Below are 15991 nucleotides of genomic sequence, written 5' to 3'. Positions count from 1 at the left end.
TTGCGGCGTTTATTAGCAACGCCGCTAAATTCCTACCTATTGCGGCGTTTAATCCAAAACGCCACTAGAGAACCTCCAAAACGGCTGCGTTTGGGTTAATAGAAAATGACGTTTGCATTAATACAACACAAGGAATTGCGGCGTTTTTGACATTGCGCCTCTAAATCCTGCACATTTACGGCGTTTCACCAAAAACGCCACTAATGAAGCCATTAACACGGCGCCGTTTAGATAAAAATAGAATTAGAACAAGGGACAAAATTTAGGAGAGCAAAACGATGGCGTTTTACTCTCTGCAATAAATGTTTGCGGCGTTTAACTAAAAATGCCGCTGAAAACACACAAAACACAGCCGTTTTGATAAACACGGTGCCGTTTTCATTAAAATATCTTATTTTTTTGCGGTGTTTTCTGTATTGTGCCGCTATAGGTCCACATATTGCTGCGTTTCCCAAAAAACGCCACTAAATAAACCTATTGAACGGCACCGTTTTTATGAAAACATAATTCCTTTAGTATGAAATTTGTTTCTATATTTGAAAGGTTTAATTATTTCTTAAATAAATTTAAATTAAATTTGTTCATTCCACGCTATATATTTAATATGTAAAATTTTAATTATAATTGTGTACATGAAAATAATTTTAAATAATATCAAAACTCGAGCTAGATATATGTCTTCCTGCTGAAGAATATTATGTAATTTTTTGTATTAAATTAAGAAGGCAAAGCTTATGATGTTACGATAGAATCGAAAAAATTAGAAGGATCAAAACAATCTGAAACAGAAGTTCGTGAATATTGGTTAATAGAAAGGATCGATATATATATAATTCTATTCCCTTGACTGATCTTGATTTTAGTTCAACTAGTATTCGTGTCTCCGCCTGTCTTTAAACAAGAGCACGAACATATGACATTGTAAGAACCCTACAATTAGTAAGGGTGAAAAACGCTTCATTAAAAAACACTAATTAATCAAAACCCCCAAACACTAAACCCCAAAATTATACACCCTAAACACTAATCCCAATTACCCCTAAACTTTAAACCCCAGCACTTAAACCCTAAACTGTAAAACATAATCACTAAACCCATAATCCATAAACCTTAAATTGTAACTCTTAAATCTTAAACCATAAACCTTAAAGCATAACCCTTAAACCCTAAACTGCAAAAACCAAACCCTAAATATATCCCCATAACCCCTTAAAGCATAAACCCTAAATCCCCCTAACCCCTAAATCATAACACCTAACCCTTAAACCACAAAACCCTAAACCTTAATTCCCAAACCTTAAATCCATACCCCGACCTACTCATTAAACTCTAAACCATATACTATAATGATAATTAATTCAATATTTTTAAATTAATACTACCTCTTTTACGATTATATAAGAAATTATTTAATATATAAACTAAAAAAATCAGTAATGTATCCAGAAAACTATAAAAATATTTTAAATAAATTTAAATCCCTGAGCATTAGCGGCGCTTTATTAAAAACGCCGCTAAACCCCCTAAAAGCTAAGAAAACGGTGTCGTTGGGTTTAATTTTATTTGCGGCGCTTTTATGCCTTAGCATTAGCGGCACATTATTGAAAACGCCACTAAACCCCCCGAAAGCTCAGAAAATGACGTCGTTGGGCTTAGCTTTTTTGCGGCGCTTTATCCAAAACGCCGCTAAAACCACAGCATTAGCGACGCTTTACTAAAAACGCCGCTAAACCCCTGAAAGCTAAGAAAACGGTGTCGTTGGGTTCAATTTTTTTTTGCGGCGCTTTCATAAAACCGCCGCTAAAGCCCTAGCATTAGCGGCGCATTATTGAAAACGCCGCTAAACCCCCCGGAAGCTCAGAAAACGGCATCGTTAGGCTTAGTTTTTTGCGGCGCTTAACCAAAAACACCGCTAAATCCCCAGCATTAGCAGCGCGTTATTGAAAATGCCGCTAAACCCCCCGAAAGCTCAGAAAACGGCGTCGTTGGGCTTAGTTTTTTGCGGCGCTTGATCAAAAACGTCGCTAAAGCCCTCAGCATTAGCGGCGCTTTACTAAAAACGCCGCTAAACCCCCCGAAAGCTCAAAAAACGGCGTCGTTGGGCTTATTTTTTGCGGCGCTTTGTCAAAACCGCTAATTCTTATTTTCAGCGGCGTTTTCTATTCAGCGCCGCTAATGATCGATCTTTAGCGGCGTTTGTTATTAAAACGCTGCTAAAGACGCCGCTAAAAGCCTATTTTGGTGTAGTGTTAATTAAGGCTATTGTTATGTTGTTTATTTGTATTTATCTATTGATTGTTTGTATTCATTGGTGTATATTTAAATTTACGAATTATCGATTCACATTGTATATTAATGTTTTATTGCATTATATCTGCTTAAAAAGGTTACGTTTATTATTTAAATATCAAAAACACTTTTATTCAAAAAGCCTTAAAAACAACGCAACACTCGGAATTTGTGATTCTCGAAAAGATTGTGTCCTAACTCACTGGATTTTAATCTTCCTCGGGATCTAAGAAACCAAATATCTTTTTTTAATTAACACACAAATAAAAAGCTCATTCTCGAGAATTCAATATGTTGTGTCCTAACGCATTGGATATGACATGTTGTTTTCTCGAGACGAGGATTTCTAACAAATGAAAATAAAGGAAATATTCGATATTTAGGAATTTTGTGAAATCAAACCCTAACTTACTGGGTTTTGATTTTTTCATTTGACCCAAATAATCGGATATCCTTCTCAAATGCATAGATTTTAAAAGTCAAAAGATAAATTTAATTTAGAGGATTTAAAATGTTGCACTCTAACTTACTGAGTGTGTCAATTTATTTCTTTGAAATAAGTGAGTCTCATCATCCAATTTATTTTATTCAAATTTTCTTTTCCAAGGATTTTATTTTAAAATCTTTCCAAATTCTCGACACTAAGACATTAAACAATCAATTCGGTACAAATTTTGGGCGTTACGAGGGTGCTAACTCTTCCTCGTACATAACCGACTCTTGAACCTCTTTTCTCAAAATTCGTAGACCTAAAATCGTTTTCAAGGTGATCCGATCACACCTTCAATAAAGGTCGGTGGCGATTCCTATTTTATTTTTTTAAAGTCGATCCCCATTTTTTTTTAAAATTTAAAAATAGTTTCGACAGCTTCCATCTGGACAAGTTAAGGTAACACATCCTAAATATGACACATTTAAGGTAAATAGTCATCGTCTCAAACTCTATCTTGGTAGTGATATTGATAATGGGAAAAAGGAGTTCCAACTCCAAGATCTCAATTGATCATGTTTTCCATAGGGAAGTCGAGCCCGAGCGTTTATCTTTTTGTATTTTATTTTATTTATTGCATGTGTTGCATATTTAAATTTTATGTTGATTTTTTTTCATTTTAGTTATTTGTTTAAAAAAACGAGGTTACTTAAACCACATGGGCTGATCCGTGTGAATAATGGGAGGTGATATTACTTTGAACCACACGGTTCTTGAAAGGCACACAGGCTGAATACATGACCATGTGAACCACACGGGTTGAAGACACGGTCGTGTGAATACTAGAACATAATTTTATCTTAGAGAAAGGCACACGAGCTAAAGACACGACCATGTGATTCATACAGGCCAACGACACGGCCATGTAGATACTACTGACCATTTCTTTCATTCACTAGATCCTTTTTTGTTTTTCTTTTTATTTTGTTTTCTTTTGATTGTTGCAAGGATAACTTTACTTAACTTCGGATCTCTGATGCTTCAAGATTTCACACTCTCCATCCATTAATCCCAATTCAGGGCAGTTTCAGTTCTTTCCTCATTGTATTATTTTATTTTGTTTATTGTGATTATCTTTGTTCATATATTTAGGGCAATATACATCTTAAGTGTGGGGAGAATTTTATACTTCCATTCGACTTAGTCATTGAATTTTTGCATGTTTTAAAGTAAATTTCTTAATTTTTGCATGAAAGTTATATTTTCTAAATTTAGAGTTTTTATTAATTCTACTTTGTAATAATTTGTAGATTTTTATGTATTTTTTATTTATACTTTAACGCATGAGAGAGTCAAGCATGATGATTATTTTAGGTTTTCTCCTTGAACTTAATACTTGTCTTGAATTATAACTTTACAAGTTTTGACATCAAAACCATATTTTGTAAAGCTTTTAAGCCTTTAGAGCATCCATCCTTTTATGCTCATGTTAATTTTTTTGGTTTAGAGTGTGTTAACTAGGTTTGTTATTTTAGAACTTACTTTTGTTATCATGTCAATACCGCATTAATGATTTGATATATTGAGATGATAGAGACATTTAGGATTTGACCCACTTATAGCCTTTAAATATCATACTCGTTTTATTGCCCACTAGTAACTCCTTTGAGCCTAATCCCTTTTTGTTAATATATCACCTACTCATTTTAACCCTTAAAACCTCATTAACCTTTGAATTGCCTTTTTATTGATTTCCTTTAGTCAAGATTAGATTTTGATAAGTTGCCTAACCATGTTCGATCATTAATATTGTTGAATTTTTCTTAAAAAAAAACTTTGGGCTATCTTGTTCAATTTTGAGATCACTCTTTATGTTATAGCTCCATTGTCTTGTTTGTTGAGCTTAAATCGTCACTACTATATCTTGTATAAAGGATCACTTCAATTGTTTGTTTATTATTCATGTCAATTGTTTGTAATTCAGCATATTATTCTTTTGGTTTGATAACTCATCAATTCAACTCTCGACTGTAATCATCTTGTATACCCTTACATACCCTTAATCTAAACCCCATTACAACCCTTGTAAAGACCTTTTGATCTTTGTTTAATCTCATATTTGTAGTGGTGGAGATTTGATTATTAAGTAAGTTTATGGTAATAACTTTCCCCGTTTGACTATTGAGTGCATAGTAATTAACCTTTAAACACTTTGAGTGCTTTGAGTGAATTTTAGTGAGGATGTTAAACCTTGTTGAGTTTATATTTCAACTAATTATTAAGGTAGGGGAGACTCCTATGTTTTATGCATTAAAATTTTTGCTTGGATTGCTTATGTTCTTTATTGTCATTTTAGTTTAAATCTTTAATGCATGTTAATTTATTAATTATCTTAAGACATGATTAGTGTAAATAATATGTGAAGGAAAGTTAATTTGAATTTGAGTTGAGAACTTTACTTGAGGACAAACAAATGCTTAAGTGTGGAGATATTTGATAAGTGTCAAAAGTAACATATTTTAGCCTCATTCTTAGTGCATTTTTGGGTGATTATGTCACATTAATTGTGAATTATATACTCCTAATCCTTTATATTCATGTTTTGATGCTTAATAGAACACTTGAGAGCAATAGGAGTGAAAAACAGGTGGAAATTAGAATATTGAAGTAGTTTAGAAGTTGAACACATGCAGCAAAGTTTCACACAAGCAAACCACACGACCATGTGACCCACACGGGCGTGTGGATTTCAGGAACCATGTGCGCTAACAACTGGAAGTGACAATTTCTAGGTTTTTTTGGCACTTTAAGAAGGTATAAATAAGAACATAAAAGAGGAGGAAAGCAGTTGTCAAAGGATAGCACGAAAATACCTAAAGAACACCATTGAAGTCAATTTTCAAGTGATTTTCCATCAAGATTTTCAAGTTAATTTAGATAGTTTAATCTAATATTAATTAAGCCATTGAATTATTAGGTTAAACAATAGAAAGGTGATAATTACTAATAATTTGTAGTTCTCAAAGGAACGATATATGTGCTCACCATAGCTATACTATTAATTGATAGATGCACTTGCCTTAGTTAATTTATTAGTTAGTTTAGTGGATATCATGGAAGATTAAGCCATGTGTCATTTTCCAAAAAATGTTAGTATTTTTTTGTCTTCAAAAAGAAAATGGTAAAATTATTATCACGCCTTTAAGTTTGAAGTGGTTGACATTTTTCCTACAAAAAATTGTCACATGTTAATATTTTAGTGGTCCATGTGTACTACTACATCACACTTTAACGCCATTAGACCCAAATACCTTTTTGGAAGAGGAAGTAAAGTACAAGGGCATATTAGACATTTAGAAACTTTAGGTACCACATTGAAAATTTTGCTAAAGTATAAGGGGCAAATATGCTATTATCCCCAAAAATATAAAAATTCGTTAAAAAGATAATGTTGTAGTAAATAATTTGGGATTCATGTTATTTTGACAAATAATTATTATTTTTATAATAACTTTTACTTTTAAGATCATTTTTCAATTAAATTAGTGTCGATTGACTTATAATACTATTTCATTTAGAGATTTTAAGTATAATATAGATAGATATTAACTAACATGTTGGGAATTCATGACGGAGAGAATATATAGTTTAATATGAGATTAACACAAAATTATATATACATAATATGGTTGAATTGTTTGGTTTAATTGTATGATATATAAAAAAAGACAAAATTAGTAATATTTTGAGAGCTACAAACCCATCTAGCAAATGTTAAGAGCCATAACTTTTGTAAGAATGAACCTACAAACTCTTCTTGCAAACAATTCTACAAGGACTACATCTTTTGTAAGAATGGTTCAAATGTTAAAAGGACTACATGCATTGTAATCTCTTTCTTGTTTCTCTATCAAAGTTGATATAATAGGAAAATTAAGAAGAAAGATCTAATTTGTCATTCTTCTATTGGAAAGAGATAAGGATAATGTGAAAATACAGTCCCTTCTTTTACAACATAAACGTAGGTCAAATCGTACTTAACTATGTAATGAGTTTTAAAGAGGTTTATGAGTAGATATGAATGAAGCAATGGGCTAAGGTCTTTCATGGAAGGATTCAAGTTAAAAATGGGCCCAGTTTCTTCCAAGGTTTTAGGAAGATTAGCCCAATAAAAGTTGAATACTTTGTATAATAAGTCTGAATTAAAGAATTGAAAAAGGAGAAGGACTGCTGTGGCAAGAAAGAATTAAATAGAAACACATGTAAGTTAAAAGTTAAAGGGTGATGCAAGCAAATTGGTTTTACGGGATTTTAATTAAATTTAATAATATAAAACCAGATCTTGCTTAGATTGAGGGATCAATTAGCGAAAGTGACACAGTGTACGGTGCACACTCAGACAAATCATACCCGCCTGTGTCAGTAAAACTAGGTTACCTCCATCACTCACACATCACTTATGCTACATTATTTTATATTTCATATATTTAGGTATCCAAAGTCTTCATCTAAATCCACAATTCATCCACCAATAACCAATACTCATTTTCACATATTTTAATTTAATTTCCCCTTCTCTGAAAACCCATCATGATGTGTTTGATGATACCAATTTCGAGAAATATGTCCGAGAAAATGTATAAAAATTAATTTATTTATTTTTAAAAATGGAGAATAAAATGTAATCTCATTCTTGTACTTATAAATATCAAATTAAGTGATTCGTATGTGTAAACTCAAAAGCTTTTCTATCATCATCAAAATATACATAACAATTACTTGCAATCAAATTAAAGAGTAAACAAAATCTTGATCAGAAAATATATATTATATGTTCTTAATTGAAAATAAAACTGAATTAGAGCTTGAGAGATAGGTCAACCTTATGTATCTGATCTTCCTGGTTAACATTCAGACTGGTACCACTTGACCGCCAACAATTACCAATCACTTCATCAGCTTGAGAACCACCCATCATCGTCCTCATTACGTTGAACTTACCGGCCGGACTTACAATATTTGTTGTATGGGGATTCTCCATTGATAACTTTCCGATTGCCGGTTGTTGTTCAATAGGAGGTCTTGACCAACTATGACGTCCATAAAAACCAGTCGATGAAGAAACATGAGAAGGTTTATGGATCATGGAATGTACCTGTATTCCCAGAGATCTATTATATGCACCGTTTAAGGGAAGAGAAGCCAAGCTAGAATAGTGATTATGATGATGATGGTGATGAAAATAAGGATGCCCAAAAGCTGCTATATGAGCTCCCATCCTTTGACCTCTTTTAGCTAAAGTCCTCTCTCGTTTGTGTGCATTTTGGTGCCCACCAAGAGCTTGTGAACTGTAGAATTTTCTTTGACAATAGTTGCAGGAGAAAACTCTTTGCTCCCCGTCGGTTGGTTGTGTGGTAGTACTGTCGGATGAACCAGTACTGTTCTTCAAGGAATCGATAAGATTAAGCTCTTCTTGATTGAACACACGATCACAATCACTTGTAGCTAGATTTAGATCTAGTTGGAGACTGGGTTTAGCCTCTTGTTCTTGATCATCTGGTGTTGAAAGGATACATGAAGAACTCTCAGAAGGACTAGGTTCTTTCCTTAGATATTCCATAGGAAAGGGAAGACAATTTCTTTTCTTCTTTTCTTTGGGTCTAAAAACTCAAACTCAACTTTGTTGCTAGACGATGAAATGTTTTGTTGATAGCATAAAAAAGATAAAAAGAATAAAATCTTTTTTTTTTTTGGAACCAAATGCTTTTGTATTATAATAATAATAATAATATTCCAATATATGGGAATATTAAATAAGGCCTGATGCACTAATATCCTACAGTATGACTATATCATAAAAAAAAAAAAAAATTGGGGTTTTAGCCTTTAGGTTTCTTTGTCACTCAGTTGAAAGCTAGCTTTATTGGAACTCAACCATGTACTTTGTTGCTACCCATATTTCATAACAGATATAATGTAATAAGTATCGTGAAGATTTTTGTATTAAAAATTAGTCTTTAAGTTTTGTCCGATCCTCCTATTAAAAGTTTTATCCATGTTAATTATTATAAATTGATCTAAATTCGTTAATATAAAGTACACATAACATATCATACATAACTATTTTATTATTCCGTAAAAATGATCAATTTACTTTTTGATATGTAGAAGGATTAATTTATATAACCATTTTGACTAGTAGCCATTGTTATCTAAGGGATGCACATTATTTCAGGTACCAAATCTGCCTGCAAAACCATAGGCTTTCATGCAGGAAATTTTTTTTTTCCTTGGTTTGATATTGGTCAAGGGGGTGCCCCAATTATGGGGAGACAAAACTGACCTCTTTGTAATATAGACGACACCAATTCTCTCTTGTATCCTATGTACTTAAAACTCCATCAAGAAGAGCCACCATGTCCCCATGCCAGTTACTTTGAGCGTGCACCTCTCACCTTTTGTGGGGGCTTTACCCTTTTTCTTTTTTCTAATTTCTTGGAAGTTTTTGCCCCACTCTCTCTTTTTCATATTTTATTACTATTGTTATCGAAACAAACGCACAAACACAGATGGTTACATATAGAAAATTGTTGCCATGATTTGATAGGACACTAATCGGTGCATTGGTGGGGGAATGGGCATCGCAATATGGGTTTGGTTTAAGGACATAAATTATATATATCTTGGTGGCAATGAAATCATAGGGTCTTTTTCATTATTATAAAGTCAAGAAAACTGAGTTGAAAACACACATATTCTAAAATCCCAAGCTGTTCATAGTTGCCACTAGATTGAATTAATGATACATGTATCTATCAGCAAGCTATATAATGATATTCTATCCATTAAATATGTGAAAACGAGTCATGCCATCAGTTTTTTAAAAATTTAAAAGTGATATTTACAGATCGTTCATCAAATAAAATTATTGATGAATCTCAAATTTTGATGTTTGTTAATCAACCCATGTACATAATAACCAATTTGTGGAAAGCACAATTATAAGTATCATGGAGAACATTATACTAGGAATCAGATTGCATTTTACCCTTTCTACTAAAAAATAGCAAAGTAGTCCCTATATGTTAGAGCAAAAAGCAAGCTAGTTCTCCTATCATGTACTTTTGCATTAGGTACACGTGATATATTAGATGTAATCGTCTGGTTATTCTATAAGCTACACTAATTTTTAACAGGAAAAATTAATTTATTTTTTACTTTAGTGTACATAAAGTAACTTATAAATTTTTTGAGTAAAAATGATAACATTTACTTTTTACTCTCAATAATTCATTGTTTTCACAAAAGCAAATGCAAAGGTTCATATGTTAGTTTCCCCTTTTAGTAGCAAATTAGGGGAGTTTTGGATTCATTGGAATTTTGCACGTATAAAACATTTTCGACCACATTCTAAACTCTTCTAAAGCCATAACTTTTATAGCAAGTAGAAGAATTTGAAACAAACTTCTTTGAATGGGCATAAAATGTCAAAGGCCACTCAGGGGGTGACAAATATATGAACATTGCAAAGAATTTTCCCCAATTTCGAAGGGAGTCATCTCATCTTACATGTCAAAAAATAAAACTTCATTTGTCGTATATGGAAGAAATTTAAGTGTGGGTGGTGGGGGGTCAAGTGACATATGGCCGACAAAGAAATGGTGAAGGCTGATGTGGAGCCCCCTCATGCTATGATAGTGCCATCTTATAGTATTTATTAGTTCAATATGAACAAATCTTAAAAGGATTAACCCTTGAGATAAGCATAATCTTAGCTTTAAACTTAGACTATTATTATTATTATCACAAAGCAAATGTCATTTTAGCCAACTAAACATCAACCAATCTTAACCCTACAAGAAGGGGTCAGCTTTGACAGAAAATGAGAAATTGGGGGCACGAAAGTGGATTTAGGTATTTCACTTTCATTGGTTTATGTAAATACAAAACAGCCCACATGATGAAATTTTTTAGGCAAATTAGTTGTCTAATCAAATTCAACCGGATCTCCTTTTAAGATTTCTCTGTCTGGCTTTTCATATTAACATATTTTTTCTTTCAACAACTTATAAAATTAACATCACTTCCACCCATCAAATATCTAAAGAGATAATCAAACTTCTTTTGAAGAGGACAACATGATCCTTCTTTGTGTTCACTCAATTCTATGTTTTTTTTTTTTGTGAGCTGTTGAATCACATTGATCTCAATTAAATTTAAAATTAAATCGAAACTTTAAACTCTAAAAAACATCAAACTCCTTATCACTCGATCTAACAGACGTTGAACACATGTAAGTTACTTATAAATCTTCTTTAATAGGGTAACCATAAAGAGTTACGTACAATTCACTTTTTTTTATGAAAAATGACTGTATAGTGTATAAAATTTTGATAATTCCATTAAAGAGTGAAATGGAGACCAAAGAAGCAAAATTCTTCACTTTATGACAAGAGAATGTGTACATATATAACAGGCTGTTTTTAGTGGAGAACAAGACTTTTGAAAGAGAAGTGGTCATATATTTTATGTTTTCAACTGTTGTACGTGAAGCTGAAAACATATTATATGTGCAAAAAGAAGAAGAAGAAGCTTGTAGGTAGTATATAAGTAAAGCTAAATTATTGCCCATAGGCATCCATTATTGAGATATATTCCATATAAATATGCACTAGTGGGAATGAATGTGGGGTTCCCTTCTCATTGGGGGGCAGATCTGAAATAGGGTATAAATATTTTTTTAGAAAATGTACTCGGCACATTAGTTTGGTAATAGGATCCAAATCCACTAATTTGGGTCAACTAAAAGCTCTCAAGTGTTGGGCCAAACGTTAATTACCAAATCCATTTATATTCTGTACTGTTAATGCCCTTAACTTTTAAATTGGGCTAAAATTGGTAATTATTCTCGTATTAAGGTTTGATCTTTTTTTCATCCAAGTTAGGCCATGAACATGACAATTATTTCTACATTGGGGTTTAAGTTTTTTTTTTGTCCAAGGTAGTACTTGATATTTTCTTAAAAATCTTAAAATCCAGACCCCAATGTGGGAATAATTGTCAAGTTCAGGGACTAATTTAGACAAAAAAGTTCAAGCTCCAATGTAGGAACACTTGCCTAGTTTAGGCTCTAGTGTGAAAGCAATTGCCAAGTTTGGAGCCTAACTTGGACCAAATTTTTTTTCTAGCCCCAACGTGAAAATAATTACCAAATTCAAGCCCCAAACAATAATTTAACCTTTTTAAATTCTAAACTTTAATTGTCAAGTTCTTTACTAAACTATTTAAATATCGGATTTACTTTTTAAAACATAAAAAATAATAAGAACAAATCTAAACAAGCTTTGGTTACCCATTTATTAATATGGATTGTTTTTAATAAATCTTGAGGCTCATATTTCAAGTTGATCTTAGTCAACTATGTCTAATAGTAATACCATACATAAGCTCAACTTGAAACTAACTTGGCCTATAGACACTATTAGCACCAAGGTTGTCCAACATTAAAAACTCGATGATTGGTCAGGCAAGACTTTGGGACAACTTGGGTGATTTTAGTTGTTGACAGTTTTTACTTGAGCTTTTCTCATATGTGATTACCATAAGCAAATGGACTTCTAGGACATGTTTCATGGACGTATTTTATTTTGCCTCAAGTCATGATAGAAATTGGAGTCTTGCGGAAGTTGTGATTGACTCAACTTGGTGGATAAGACTTGTGCTTTCATTTCATCCTTATCCTAGTAAATTTATCTGTTGATTTTAAGGATTAATCATAGTTTATATTGGGATAAGATTAATACAGATTTTTATGACAATACAATTGTGTTTATCTCGAACTGTGTTGATCAACTAAAGCTATCATATTAAGCCTATAAATAGGTAGCTGGTACGCATGTGAGGATGATTTGAAGGAGTGTTGTGTTGATTTGCTAAAGTTATTCTTGTCTTTTTTTTTTATCTGTATTTTCGCACTCTATTGTTAAGCTTTGTAAGTGAGGTTTTGGGTTAGTGGTTGTAACAAGTTGAGACTAATTATTTGGATTGCAATTATTTCTTTGCATAAGGGAAGATTGGGTTTCAGTCAATAGGTGATTGGATCAATTGTGGAATGAAACCATTCACTAAATGAGATTCCGTAGAATAGATTGTTTCCGAACTACATTAACAAATGATTATGTGCAAAATCTTTTCTTACTTTCTATGTTTTCATTTCTGTTTCGTTACCTGTTCAAACTCGTGTCTAAACATCAGTGGCTAATTAATGTGTTATTTCAAACACCTCTCGTCTTTATTTAATGGTAAATTAGAAGTCTTCATAACTATGAATGCCTAAGTTTAAAAATCTCCTGTCAACTATTTCTAAAATTATTCAAATTTAAGTTTTCATATATTATTGCTACTTGTAAACACTATATTGTAATGTATTATTTAGATTATATTTGTAATTACAATTAAAAAAATACTCTAAAACACTCCATCCTAACAAAGGTTCATGGGAATGAAACCTGGGAATATAATGAATGGGAAGGAGAAGGTATATATCCTACCTCTCTAGGCTACAAGAAACAATAGTAGTAATTTTTATATATATATACGTTGATAGATCAAATCGATTGGATCGAAAATTAGTTAAGGTATTGATTCGAAAAGAGATTTTGAATCAATTAATTTAGAAATTGTACGGATTGATTGAACCAAATAAAAGATTAATTGAACCAAAAAAATTGAATTAGATTTTTATTTTTTATTTTTTTAAGTTTTTTTAATTTCTAATAATTTTTAATTAGACCCGTAGAATTTAAAAAACATTGAAGTTGACCATAAAGTCGATTCTTCTGTCACTAAATGCAAACATCTGAAGTCAATATCGGTACAAAAACATATACCACTGGAATCAAACAGGCAATTCATTAGCTTCTTTGTCTTTCTCAACAAGACTTTGCATCGAAAACGAACAAACATATACTGTGGCGTTCTGGTGTTGGTTCTGGCGTTATCTTTTATGTGTATCTGATAGATTTCGATTCAGGCACAACTGTGGCTACTGTTGTCGTTTATAAATTTGTCTGGTTTCTCCTTTATCTGTTCCTCCAATGAACCTAGTTTAACCTCTACCTTACAGTTAAAAACACAAACCTCGAAAAGCCAACAGCAATGCCACTTAGAATGTCGATATTTCCATAGTTGTTGCATCCTTCAAATCCCTGCCACAGTACCCTCATTTCTACTTACCTGAAATCCTACATCATGGCTAGCCTCAAGTCTACATGTGTTTTGTTTCTGGCTATGTTTTGCATATCTGTAACAAAATCCGAACCATATTTTTCACCAGGGCCAGCCCCTGAAATTTTCCCACCACTACCCGTATCTTACGTGCCAACTCCAGCTCCAGGCCCTACTTCTTACCCACCTGTGCCAGCAGTTTCGCCATCTCCACGAGGAATCAAAGCTGCTTATTGGCCATCGTTTGAATCCTTTCCAGTTTCCTCCATTGACACTTCATTTTTCACCCATATTTACTACGCCTTTCTCTTACCCGAACCCAACTTTTTCAAACTTAACGTCACCTCATTGGACCAACAAAAGTTACCCGAATTCATGTCCGGGTTAAGCGCCAAAAACCCACCCGTCAAGACCATACTCTCCATAGGAGGCGGTGGGAACGACCCGAATGTGTTCGCTGGAATGGCGAGTACCAAATGCACGCGCGCGGTTTTCATTAATTCAACCATCGAAGTAGCTCGGAATTACCAGTTCGACGGTATTGACTTGGACTGGGAGTTTCCTGAAACCGTCGACGACATGGCCAACCTCGCTTTGTTGTTCGAGGAATGGAGCGAAGCACTTCAAAACGAAGCCGAAACCAGCTGGAAACCACGTTTGCTTTTGACTGCTGCCGTATATTACTCATCGGAGTTCACTACTTACGGCGTGCCTCGATCGTATCCGGCTCGTGCTATGGCCAAATATTTAGATTGGATGAATCCAATGTGCTTCGATTATCATGGGAAATGGGATAACTTCACTGGAATGCATTCAGCACTTTTCGATCCCAATACTAGTGCTAGCAGTAGCCACGGAATCGGGTCTTGGATTCGGGCTGGGGTGCCGCCGGGAAAACTGGTTATGGGGCTGGCATCATATGGGCATACATGGAAGCTCCAGGATCCGAATATTAATGGGATAGGAGCACCGGCAACCGGCGTAGGGCCGGGAGATGACCCGGGGTTGTTTGATTATTATGCTATATTGGATTTTAACAAGGAGAATAATGCTACGGTGAAGTACGATAGGACAACGGTGTCGTATTACTCTTACGTTGGGGACACGTGGATTGGGTACGATGATGTTAAGTCCATTAAGTGGAAGGTCTGGTTTGCAAGGGTTAAAGGCTTAGCTGGGTATTTCTTTTGGGCTGTTGGTTATGATAAAGAGTGGGCTCTCTCGAGACAAGGTGACAATATTCTCCTTCTAGCTTGAGATTAATTTAAGTATTACAAAAAAGAAAATTAATTTTAACTTAAAATGATTTGAAATTGTTATGACTAAAAACAAGAATCTCGAATTTTAAACTCAAAACAACTCAAACCAAAAATTGATCCAAACACAAACTAAAATGATTCGAAAATTTTAAATTTAGAATTTAATTCAACCTAAATTAATTTAATTTGATGAAATATTAATTTTTTTCTTCTTCTTTTTACTATGTTTTTTTTATTTTATTTGTTGGCAATGAACAGCTCTAATGGCATGGGAGTACTAGTTGGAAGCTGAGGAGGAGCAGAGATTACTTCTTTTTTTGCTTTCATTTTAATGAAATTAAGATTCATTCTCAACAATTAGCAAACATCATGGGTTGGGTTTTTTTTTTCTTTCCTTTTTTGATTGTTGACATAATTCTCACCATTAAATAACATCTTCTCTTTGTTTCAAAGTTCACGGCACACGAGACTAGAATTTAAGACGATTTTTTTGTTTCAAATCTGCCTAGGTTAACTCTAGAAAGATGAGAATCCTCACAAAAATTCTCTAAGGCACCGAAATATAACAAAAGCAACTCAAAGCAAATGAGCAACGAAAGAATTGAAAAGGCAGGAGAGGCAATGCACACAATATGTTCGATTAAATGCTCTCAAATATAATATTGTTTAACTCAAGAATAAGTAAAGTATAATAGGACAATGTATTTGAGTAAATGCTCTCAAATATAATTTTCTTTTAACTCAATGGGATGAATACAAATGAGAGGGAAGACCTCTATTTATAGTT

The 15991-nt window shown here is 33.2% G+C and overlaps 2 protein-coding genes across 2 annotated transcripts; one reads left to right on the top strand and one right to left on the bottom strand.

Moving 5' to 3' along the window:
* Nucleotides 1–7446: 7446 nt before the first annotated feature.
* On the bottom strand, nucleotides 7447–8429 carry LOC105771541 (zinc finger protein 3). Its single transcript, XM_012592987.2, has one exon. It carries the CDS (start codon nucleotides 8337–8339, stop codon nucleotides 7578–7580), a length of 762 nt encoding a protein of 253 aa, XP_012448441.1. The 5' UTR covers nucleotides 8340–8429; the 3' UTR covers nucleotides 7447–7577.
* Nucleotides 8430–13629: 5200 nt separating this feature from the next.
* Nucleotides 13630–15656, top strand: LOC105771624 (class V chitinase CHIT5a). The gene is made up of 2 exons (XM_012593052.2): nucleotides 13630–15176; nucleotides 15463–15656. Exons 1-2 carry the CDS (start codon nucleotides 13970–13972, stop codon nucleotides 15483–15485), a joined length of 1230 nt encoding a protein of 409 aa, XP_012448506.1. The 5' UTR covers nucleotides 13630–13969; the 3' UTR covers nucleotides 15486–15656.
* The last annotated feature ends 335 nt before the right edge of the window (nucleotides 15657–15991 follow it).

Source organism: Gossypium raimondii, chromosome 13 (assembly GCF_025698545.1).
Source record: "Gossypium raimondii isolate GPD5lz chromosome 13, ASM2569854v1, whole genome shotgun sequence".
NCBI lineage: Eukaryota > Viridiplantae > Streptophyta > Magnoliopsida > Malvales > Malvaceae > Gossypium > Gossypium raimondii.
Note: the sequence above shows the minus strand (reverse complement) of the source record. Positions and strands in the feature narration are given on the sequence as shown.